We start from the raw sequence: 12,433 nt of genomic DNA on the forward strand, positions 1-12,433 counted from the left end.
AGTTGTACAAGTAATTATAGTAGTTGGGTGTACAGAAGCACGTTGTATGCAGAACATTATGGGCAGCTTAAAATTAACTTAAAATTAACTAAGCAATGATAGGTTCAGTGGTAAAAATTACCAACAATAATAATAATAATAATAGTAATAATAATAATAATACAATGTAATAGTAATAATAATGATAGTGACTTTCTTTGTTCCAATTTTATTATTATAGGTAAACATTGTAACCTTTGCAAAGAAATAAATATTTTATTTATTTATTTAACCCATTGACTGTCGCAACCCCAAATACTGAGGTGTCTCCTGGTGTTCCAAAATATTTGAAAAAAAAAATATATTTTTTCTTATGAAATGATAGAGAAACTTTTCCCAATGGTAATGACACCAAAAGTACGAAATTTGATGGAAAATTTACGAAATTACGCTCATGGGAAGTTAGCGACCTCGGCAATATTTACGATTTGGCAATTTTGCCCACTTTGAGCACTATTTTCAGCTAATTCCATTGTTCCAGTCGACCAAACTCATAGCTGTTTCTTTAGAATTTCATTTGTATTATCGATTGGGTACAAGAAACTGCCCAATTACTGATTTCAACTACCCAATACAGTGGTCAGAAAATGGCAATTTGGCCAATTTCACACAAATTAAAAAATATGAAAATTTCAAAATAGGGTCCAGAATGAACAATGCAAACATTTCTGGCCCTAAAATAACATTTTCTTTGTTCGTCAGTCATGTCTCCAGGCCTCTCTGATATTACTCTTGCTTTCTTTTTTGAATTTTTACTCAAAAAATAGAAGATTTACTGTTATGCAGACTACTGCAATATTGTAATAATTGTATAAATAATGTCAACCCATTCATGACTGCATATTAGAATGGCTACTTGGACATTTATTGGACAATGACGTCATTTGTTTACTCTTGAACATCGGCAAAAATCAAGCATTACCCCCAATTTGAGCTCCATTTCAAGGTCCTTTTCACAGTAAAACCAATCAAGATCACCTCTATTTCTATAATATGTTTTCCATTCTATCAAATGTGACTACAAAAACGAGAATATAACCATAAAAACTATACGAAAATACACCTCAAAGTCGGCGTTTTAATCCAAAAAAACGGCTCAATTTTTTTCCTCATGCACTGCGTGCTGCAAGATTTTTTTTATACAGTGCACACTGATCACACAGACCCATTCTCTCACATGTGGGCCTACCAGCTTTCTCCTGCTTGATTTGAAGCCGCTAGAATTTTTAAGTATGTATACGTCAAACACATTGGCTCGCAAGACGTAAACATACGACCGAAACAGTCAAAGGGTTAAGGAACCTCTCTTGAGGGGGAAGAATGCATCCTGAAATTTCGTTCATATCCAGAAGTAAAAAATCGACCAAACGACGATTCATATCCTGAAAAGTTTGCATGGTGGGGCGTTTGTAAGCAGAGGTTCCACTGTAATTGCTGCTGTCATTAGCTCATTCATTTCTACCTAGTTTATCTTGATATAAGCAAGTGAGCTAGCAAAAAATGCAACTTTTGTATTCTTTATATATAGGGTGGGGGTGCTTGTCCTGAAGTCTTCATGTGATTTGCATGATCCTCTCTATAGACAGTATTGTGTTATAAACTTGCAGTGTTGTTGTGTGATTTCAGCTGCATTATCTCTACAAACCTCCCTACAGTATTGTGTTGCAAATCTGCAAAGTCATGTGGTTGTGATTTGTGTTGCAATAAACACATTTAATGGTTAGCATTTTCCTATAATGCTGGTGGGTTATGTCACCCACACTATAAAGAACCTAAACAGGCTTCTTCAGAGGTTCTTTTTTGTGTGTGTGGTCTCTTAACATTTTTTTTTTCTTCCCAGGAACATTGTAGGGGCACAGATAATCATAGATCATTGATGGACCTGTGAATTGGAAAACAAAACCTTCCTGAAAACCAACAATGATGAAAAGACAATAAAATGACCGCAGCAATCTTCACCTGATCACATGAAGGTCGCTGCCCCAACAAAAGTCAACTAGAGGAAAGAACTGTATGGTATGCATGTGTTTTTTATAGTCAAATCTCCCTTAAGCCATAGAAATGTGTCCCATTGAAGCATCTAACTTCAGGAATAATAGACCTTACTGCTTAACAATTTTGTTTAAACCAAGGATTACACTGGCTATTAACCCTTTGACTGTTTTGGTCGTATATATACGTCTTACGAGCCAGTGTTTAAGACGTATATATACTCAATAATTCTAGCGGCTTCAAATCAAGCGGAAGAAAGCTGGTAGGCCCAAATGTGAGAGAATGGGTCTGTGTGGTCAGTGTGCACCACATAAAAAAAATCCAGTGCGTAATGAGAAAAAAAAAAACTGATCGTTTTTTTGGATTAAAACGCCGACTTCGAGGTGTATTTTCGTATAGTATTTATCGATGTATTTGCGTTTTCATGGTCTTAGGTGATAAAATGGAAAACATATTACAGAAATATAGATGATTTTCATTACTTTGAAGATGAAAACATCCTTGAAACTGAGCTCAAAGTAGCGGAAATGTTCAATTTTTACCAATGTTCAGGAGTAAACAAATCACACCACACGTCCAATACACGTCAACTGGGGAGTCTAATATTCTTTCACTAGTGCACTGATATTATTTATACCATTTTTACAATAATGCAGTAGTCTGCATAACAGTAAATTTTGTATTTTTTTGTATGAATAAAAAATCAAAATAGAAAGCAGTAATAATATAAGAGGGAACTAGAGATGTGACTAATGAACAGAGGATATGTTATTTTAGTGCCAAGAATGTCTACCTTGTTTATTCTGGACCCTATTTTGAAATTGGCATCTTTTTTAGTTTGCGTGAAATTGGCCAAATTGCCAATTTCTGACCACAATATTGGGTAGTCCAAATTGGTAAATGGGAGGTTTCTTGTACTCAGCTGATAGATAAAATGGAGTTCTAAAGAAATAGCTATGAGTTTGGTCAACTGGCACAAAGGAATTGGCTGAAAATAGGGCTCAAAGTCGGCGAAATCGCCGATGCGCATATGTCGCCGAGACCGCTAACTTTGCGGGAGCGTAATTCCATGAGTTTTCGACCAAATTTCGAACTTTTGGTGTCATTACCATCGGGAAAAGATTCTCTATCATTTCATAAGAATTTTTTTTTTTTTTTTTTTTTTTTTTTTTTTTTTTTTTTTTTTTTTTTTTTTCAAAAATTTAGTGACATAGAATGACAGTTTCAGAAAGTGGCCTGAAACAGTCAAAGGGTTGAAGTCTATATAGATGTCTGGGGGATGATGGTTCTCTTGGGACATGCTGTGTTTTAGCATCATTGTATTAAATTGTAGATGCATTTCTGAGCCCAGTGCAAGAACGCAAACTTCTTCTCTTATGCTGACCTTATCATGGAGGAGTTTATCTAAGGCTTAACAGTTTGTTTTACGAGGAATTCTGACCAGGGCCTCGTAAATTATATGAAAGTCCATGTTCATGCCTTCGTTTTCCAGGGTCGCAGCAGATGTTTCTGTTTCCGTGCCTTTTTGTTTGTAAAGTAAGTCTCTTTAAAGTTACCAGGTATGTAGTATTGTAGATTTCTATCTTTGTAATATTTATCCATGAGGCTCTTGTAGGATTTTAAAGCTTACCTGGTTGTTATAACTGGAGTTAGTGTGTAATGCGTGGGATGAACTTACATCCCATTTTGAATATTGCTTGGAGATATTTAGGACATTTAAAGTAAATGTAAATGACTAGAAGTTATCTGTTGGCCATTTTAGTATAACTTTGTTGGGTCATGACATAGGTTGTGACAAGTAAATTTGCCAAAGTTTTTGTTATTGAAAATTATCCATTTGCTCTTGATTAGAAGTTCCTGCAAAGATTGTAGATTTGAAGAAGCTTTTCAGTGTGTTAAATGTCTTGAATGTGGTGCTGCCAGTAATTTGTTTTTTAGATTTTTAAAGGCTTTTGTTACTTACAGGTTGATGAATATGATTTTGGAGTCTGGGGAGTCATAGCCAAGAAAAGGTAGCCAGAAGCAGTGAGTGGAAACCAGAGGCAGTGAGTGCAAACCTGAGGCAGCAAGTGGAAACTATAAAAGGAATCCTGTGGAAAGCTACCAGGTATGTATTATTGTTTAATTGTTAAACTGAAGCAGATTGATGTCTTAGAAATATTTATGAAAGGTTACCTAGCTGTTATAATTGTAGTTGTTCATACGTGGGATGACCACGTGTCCTTTGTTGAATATCTGTTGGATAGGTTTAGGACATTTAAAGTAAATGTAAGTGACTTCAAGTCATGTGTTGGCCATTTGAGTACCAGTTTGTTGGGTCTTGAAGGTAGTGAGAAAGTACCATGTAAATTTGCCAAAGTGTTTATTACTGAGAAATAAAAAACACTGCCTATGTGTGTCCCTCCCTCCCCTCTGCCTGTGTGTATCCCACCCCCTCTCTGCCTGTGTGTGTCCCTCCCCCCTTCTCCGGTGCCTGTGGGTATCCCTCCCTTCTCTGCTTGTGTGTGCATATGTCTCTCCCTTCCCCTCTCTGCCTATGTGTGTGTATGTTCCTCCGTCCCCCTCTCTGCCTATGTGTGTGTATGTCCCTCACTCCCCCTCTCTGCCTGTGTGTGTGTGTATGTCCCTCCCTCCCCTTCTCTGCTTGTGTGTGCATATGTCTCTCCCTTCCCCTCTCTGCCTATGTGTGTGTATGTTCCTCCCTCCCCCTCTCTGCCTGTGTGTGTGTATGTCCCTCCCTCCCCCTCTCTGCCTGTGTGTGTGTGTATGTCCCTCCCTCCCCCTCTCTGCCTGTGTGTGTGTATGTTCCTCCCTCCCCCTCTCTGCGTGTGTGTGTGTGTATGTCCCTCCCTCCCCCTCTCTGCCTGTGTGTGTGTGTATGTCCCTCCCTCCCCCTCTCTGCCTGTGTGTGTGTATGTTCCTCCCTCCCCCTCTCTGCCTGTGTGTGTGTGTATGTCCCTCTCTCCCCCTTTCTGCCTGTGTGTATGTCCCTCCCTCCCCCTCTCTGCCTGTGTGCGTGTATGTCCCTCCCTCCCCCTCTCTGCCTATGTGTGTGTCCCTCCCTCCCCCCCCCTTTATTTTCTTTGTTTAACACACCAGTCATCTCTCATCAAGGTAGTGGAGACTCACCACAACAAAAAGGAAGCACATTTACCATCATTCATTCTGTCACTGTCTTGCCAGAAGTGTGATGACACCACAGTTCAGATGAACCTACCGACAATAACATCCTCGCCAGAAGTGTGATGACACCACAGTTCAGATGAACCTACCAACAACAACATTCTTGCCAGAAGTGTGATGACACCACAGTTCAGATGAACCTACCAACAGCAACATCCTCACCAGAAGTGTGATGACACTACAGTTCAGATGAACCTACCAACAACAACATCCTCACCAGAAGTGTGATGACACCATAGTTCAGATCAACCTACCAACAACATCATCTTCACCGGAAGTGTGATGACACCACAGTTCAGATCAACCTACCAACAACAACATCCTCACCAGAAGTGTGATGACACCATGGTTCAGGTGAACCTACCAACAACAACATCCTCACCAGAAGTGTGATGACACCACAGTTCAGATGAACCTACCAGCAACATCCTCACCAGACGTGTGATGACACCACAGTTCAGATCAACCTACCAACAACAACATCCTCACCAGAAGTGTGATGACACCACAGTTCAGATCAACCTACCGACAGCAACATCCTCGCCAGAAGTGTGATGACACCACAGTTCAGGTGAACCTACCAACAACAACATCCTTGCCAGAAGTGTGATGACACCACAGTTCAGATCAACCTACCAACAACAACATCCTCACCAGAAGTGTGATGACACCACAGTTCAGATCAACCTACCGACAGCAACATCCTCGCCAGAAGTGTGATGACACCACAGTTCAGATCAACCTTCCAACAACAACATCCTTGCCTCTTCTTCAGAGTGTAGTCACTCTAAACTTCATTGATTAATGTGCATGTTTATTACATTTGTATACTTGCACAGCTGTACATTGTGCACTTATACACCTGAAAACTTGTATACAGTAGTCCCCACTTATATGGCAGGTTAGGTTCCAGGTCACTGCTGGAAAGCAGACATTGCCGTATAACAGAATGCCATTTTTTCCACTTATAAGTCATATAAATATCAGATAAGAAGTTTGCACTAACATCTATTAAGTTAGCAATGCAACTAGGTGTTAAAAATAATAAAAAGTAAAATACATACACAGTACACCCATTACTTACCTTAAAATATTTATAGTCCTAATGTAGGGTGAGAGGTGAGTTTTATTTGTAGTAAGTCAGGTTTGGGAGGTATGATAGCCAGCCAGGCCACAGCCTAGCCCACCACATCCATATGTAATATGCTATGACATTTAATTAAACCTCCCCAGAGCGATAAAATACATATACATTCATTAATTACCTTAGAATATTTATAGTCTTAACCCTTTCAGGGTCGAGAGGCCCTCTCCTAAACTCGTTCTCAGGGTCGAAAATTTTTTGGAAAAAAAAAAATAATTTTTTCTTTTGAAATGATAGAGAATCTTTACCTGATCATAATGACACCAAAAGTATGAAATTTGATGGAAAACTTAGGGAATTATGCTCTCGCAAAATTAGCGGTCTCTATGATGTTGATGCATCGGCAATTTCACCCACTCTGAGCCCTGTTTTCAGCCAATTTCAGTGTACTAGTCGATAACAATCATATCTATTTCACTAGAACTTCATTTTTTCTATTGAATGAGTACAAGAAACCACCAATTTACATTGACACAGAGGGTATATATAGGCTCAGAGTGAGGTGCAATACTAGTGGTAGTAATAGTAGTGATATAAGTTATAGTAGTAGTAGTAGTTACAATATGGTAGAACAATTAACTCACACATGAGTAAAAGGATATAAAAGCTATTACTTGGGTAACATAAAAATAGGTTAGACAAATATTTCTGTTGGAGACTGGATAGAGAAGGCCTGTTTCACTGTTCATTCTCTGTAATGTGCTTTGTGTAGTATTAACAGGAGAGACTGTGATGGTAGGGTTTACTGTTTTCAGGAGGATTCTTGCTAAGACTTCAGAGATGGTGAAGCTGCCTTTGTTTTGTCTAATTGTATTCGAAACAGTGATTAGTAATGATTCAAGGCACTTGCGTCTGCAGAAATTAGTTTCTTTGATCACTAATTGGGTGTCCCTGAATTTCATGAGATGATTGGTGGAATTTCAGTGTTGTACACAGGCGGTGTTCAAGTTATCGTTCCTACATGCGTAAATGTGTTGATTGAGGCGGGTGTTGAGTTTTCTTGCTGTTTCACCTACATAAATCTTGTCGCAGCCTCCACAGGGTATAGTGTAAACCCCTGCATTGACTGGTTCATGGTGTTTTGATTTTGTCCATGATAAATCCTTTATTGAAGTGCTGGAAGCGATGGTGACTCTGGTGTTAGAAATATTGTCTAACCTATTTTTATGTTACCCAAGTAATAGCTTTTATATCCTTTTACTCATGTGCGAGTTAATTGTTCTACTACTACTACTACTACTACTACTACTAATACTACTACTACTACTACTACTACTACTACTACTACTACTACTACTACTACTACTACTACTACTACTAATACTACTACTACTACTACTACTACTACTACTACTAATACTACTACTACTACTACTACTACTACTACTACTACTACTACTACTACTACTACTACTACTACTACTACTAATACTACTACTACTACTAATACTAATACTACTACTACTAATACTACTACTACTACTACTAATACTACTACTACTAATACTACTACTACTAATACTACTACTACTAATACTAATACTACTACTACTAATACTACTACTACTACTACTAATACTACTACTACTACTACTAATACTACTACTACTAATACTAATACTACTACTACTACTACTACTACTACTACTACTACTACTACTACTACTACTACTACTACTACTACTACTAATACTACTACTACTACTACTACTAATACTACTACTACTACTACTAATACTACTACTACTAATACTACTACTACTAATACTACTACTACTACTACTAATACTACTACTACTACTACTACTACTACTACTACTAATACTACTACTACTACTACTACTACTAATACTACTACTACTACTACTAATACTACTACTACTACTACTACTACTACTACTACTACTACTACTACTACTACTACTACTACTACTACTACTACTACTACCACCACCACCACCACCACCATTAGTATTGCACCTCACTCTGAGCCTATATATACCCTCTGTGTCCATGTACTGTTTGTAATGGCTTGACAAAGCTCCTGGAGAGCAAAACGTTGCCACAATAAAAATGTCACATTAGTTGCACTTGTGTCCTTTTACTTTACTTCACACAAATTTCAGAAGATGCCAATTTCCAAATAAGGTCCAGAATAAACAAGACAGACATTCCTGGCACTAAAATAACACTTTCTCTGTTCACTAGTCATGTCCCCAGGCCCCACTTACATCTCTCTTGCTTTCCACTTTGAATTTTTATTCTCACAAAAAATAGAAGATTTGTTATTGCTGTTCTTACTGCTGAACAGCGGTTTAGTGCCGATGAAGGTAGCGTAGGTAGCAATGATACGGCCGTGGACTAGTTTGGCTTTAATTGGGTAGGAGTGAGTACACAACGGGCAGTGTGAGGGAGTGACCGCAAGCCAGTCCGTGGAGGGGGAGCACTTGTGTGTGTCAAGTCGGTCGGCCTCGGAGTGAGAGAGGGTGGGCTGTACTTCCCACCGACCTAGGTAGGCCTACAGAGGGCAGCACTGAATGCCGCGAAATATGAACTAGTCAGAGCAGACGGCTAGGCTGTGTGCTCTGACAGTACAGGCTGTCTACAGATTTACTGTTATGCAGATTACTGCATTAGTGTAGAAGTGGTATAGAAATGGTATAAATAATATCAGTGCACTTGTGAAAGAAAGAATATTAGACTCACCAGTTGACGTGTATTGGATGCTTGGCATGATTTGTTTACTTTGAAAATTTGGTAAAAATCAAACATTTCTGCTACTTTGAGCTCAATTTCAAGGTACTTTTCATTATGAAACCAATCAAAATCATTTAAATTTCTGTAATATGTCTTCCATAATATAAAATGACACCAGGAAAACTAGAATACAACCATAAATACCATACGAAAATACACTGTAAAGTCGCTGTTTTAAACCAAAAACACGGTCGGAGTTTTGTTTTTGCTCATTATGCACTGTGTGCTGTAGGATTTTTTTTATACTGTGCACACTGACCACATAGACCCATTCTTTCATATGTAGGCCTACTAGCTTTCTCTCACTAGATTTGAAGGCGCTAGAATTTAGGTGTTCCAGTACATCAATAACCCTGGTGCATAAGCCATACTAGTACATCGGAAACCCTGAAAGGGTTAATGTAGGGCAAGAGGTGAGATTTATTTGTAGGAAGTCAGGTTTGGGAAGTTTGGTAGCCAGCCAGGTCAGCCAACCCCACCCACACATAATATACTACGACATTTAATTGAAGCGCCCCAGAGCGATCAAATACACATACAGCACATTCATTAATTAACTTAAAATATTTGTAGTTTTAATGTAGGGTGAAAGGTGAGTTTTATTTGTAGGAAGTCAGGTGGTAGCCAGCCAAGGCAGAGCTCCCCACCCCACCCATACGTAATGTAAACAAACCAGGTGAACACGTCTGGTTTTCATCACTTTACATTGTGTACAAATTGTCTCCACATTGATACAGTAGAATAAATAAGGAGAAACACTCCCATTCTCCTGTAACACCATTTTTAGAAGAAATGACACTCTGAGTGAAGGCATACGAAAGGAATAATTTTCTAGTTACACCCAGTAATATTATAGTGATACATTTTTTTGTGATGTTGGACTACAAGTTGCCTGGCTACCACAAGTCCAGCAAGTCGCCTGGCTTCCACATCTCATATTTATGTTAATTTATTCTACTGTGTTTATATGTTACATAGCTTGTTTATTATATAATTTTGAAAAGAATATCATAGATGGATTATTGGAAATGTCTATATTAATGTAATATAAGACATTTATTGCACCCAAGGCATTATGTATTATGTTAAGAGTAGAGAGACTATCAGTGATTTTAATGTGTGCCTGCATGCCAGCACAGTGTGTAAGCATATTTAGGTACAGGTACACATAAGTATAATTATCAGAGTACATATAAAATATTCAATAACTTTTAAACACTTGAAAGTTTCGAAAGTTTCCAGACATAATAGAGAGATGAGCTCACGGAGAATGTAAACAAACCAGGTGGGGCGCACCATATTTGAAAGACCACTCGCTGTATAGCAAGTTTTGGTCGTAATTTGAAATTGCCGAATTAGCGGAACACCGTAAGGCGAGACCCTACTGCACTTTTGCTCATGTACACTAGTACACCTGTGCACTTGTACACCTGTACACTTGTACACTTGTACACTTGTATGCTTGTACACCTGTACACTATTCAGATGTCAGCTTGTAAGTCCTCGTAATAATTTAATGATTTATTCTAGACTTTATTAATAATAATTAGGCCTATTTTATTTCTATTGGTAAGAGACCCCTGGCTGTCTTGAAGAAGGCACTGGACAGGTACGTAAAGTCAGTACATGACCAGCCAGGCTGTGGTTCCTATATCAGTCTATATGCTGCCAGCAGTTACAGCCTGCTTGATCAGGCCCTGATCCACCATGAAGCCTGGTCATAGACCAGACCATGAAGGCCCAAAACCCCCAAAACCCTCTCTAGGTATACCCAGAACCTAAAAATGACGTAGTGTTTTGCACTGAATAACTTATTTTCTTATCTTGCAGAAATTATTGACTACAATGTTACCAACACCAGAAGAGAAGCACAAGATTCACGAAGCCACCATTTACAACCCATACCTTCCTCTGGGGTCGGCAGAACAGTTTCTTATGATGCTGTTGTCCATATCTGAACTTCCCGCCAGATTACAACTCTGGATCTTTAAGCTAGACTATGAGAACATGGAGAAGGTAATAACAAACAGGGTAATTTTTGTCCCTTTTATCAGATTTGCTTTGACATTTAGCTGGTGACTGACATGGCTGCTCTGCTTGTGTTGCTCTCTGAGACTTCCATCTTTATTGCAGAATTTTTTAACTGCATTTCCCCTTATTTCCCTTCCCATTCTGTTCATGTCCTCCCCGTAACACCTCCAACTCTTCTGTTCTGAAATCTTGTTCACCTCTGCCATGTTCCATTGAATGAACCGTGTGTGTTTAGCACTTCCCATGAATATAATAATAATAATATTGCATGGAAATGCTTCTTCACACCATAGAAATAAAATAAAATAAAATATTTATTTTTTTGTTAAGGTTACAATGTGTGTTTACATATAGTATGAATGGAGCTAAGAAAACCACTATCATGCCTAGGCATTTTGGGCAGACTTAACTTAATACTTATAGACTACTTAAGTCTAGACAGGTGAAGAGTGGTAAAATACAGTCAATCTTCAGTCAAATTTTCAAATTCAAATTCAAATTCAAAGTTTATTCTCTATAAGGATTACAATGCTGAATTTACAGAATTTGGTTATTGTGTGGTTTACATGTAGTAAAATACTAATTACAGAGGGGACCACTAGAACACCTAGCATGGCTAGGCATTTCTGGCAGACTTAGATTAATTCTTAATTTTAAAATATTACAAATTATGAGGTAAGTTGGTATTATGGCTAAGTGACTAAATACTAGTTTATGAGTTTAGCAATGTGAATGCTTTTGTTTTGGCACAATACATAGTTTCAAATTCAAATTCAAAGTTTATTCTCTATAAGGATTACAATGCTGAGTTTACAGAGTTTGGTTATTGTGTGGTTTACATGTAGTAAAATCTATTGTTAATATGAGAAATTATAAGAAATTCTGTTTGCCTGAATTGTATTAGTGGCTTTCTTTTGTGCCTAACAATGTTTTATTGCATATAAATTACTTTATTTTAAGTAGTAGGTTGGTAGACAGCAGCCACCCAGGGAGGTACTACCATCCTGCCAAGTGAGTATAAAACGGAAACCTGTATAGTAGTGCCCCACTTATATGGCAGGTTAGGTTCCAGGCTACTGCCGGAAAGTGGACATCGCAGGAAAGCAGAATGCCATTTGTTTCAAATTATAAATGTCAGATAAGTTTACACTAACATATATTAAGTTAGCAGTAGAACAAGGCATTAAAAAACAATACAGTACACTCATTACTTACCTCAAAATGTTTGTAGTCTTAATGTAGGGTGAGAAGTGAGTAGTGTTTATTGTAAGAAGTTAGGTGTGGTAG

The 12,433-nt window shown here is 38.1% G+C and overlaps 1 protein-coding gene across 9 annotated transcripts in view; it reads left to right on the plus strand.

Annotated features, from left to right (window-relative positions):
- Positions 1–12,433, plus strand: part of LOC138851041 (FH1/FH2 domain-containing protein 3-like) — a 57,884-nt gene that overhangs the window by 20,230 nt on the left and 25,221 nt on the right. For 3 of the 9 annotated variants that reach the window (XM_070091749.1, XM_070091746.1, XM_070091748.1), the window contains exon 2: positions 10,946–11,131. In XM_070091749.1, the coding sequence (XP_069947850.1) occupies positions 10,946–11,131 (186 nt within the window). Of the gene's footprint in view, positions 1–1,879; positions 2,056–3,523; positions 3,591–3,996; positions 4,139–5,214; positions 5,786–10,945; positions 12,278–12,433 lie in introns of those variants that run through there. The other 6 variants (XM_070091752.1, XM_070091751.1, XM_070091750.1 and 3 more) reach the window with 6 other exon arrangements.

The sequence above is a fragment of the Cherax quadricarinatus genome, chromosome 37 (assembly GCF_038502225.1).
Source record: "Cherax quadricarinatus isolate ZL_2023a chromosome 37, ASM3850222v1, whole genome shotgun sequence".
Classification (NCBI taxonomy): domain Eukaryota; kingdom Metazoa; phylum Arthropoda; class Malacostraca; order Decapoda; family Parastacidae; genus Cherax; species Cherax quadricarinatus.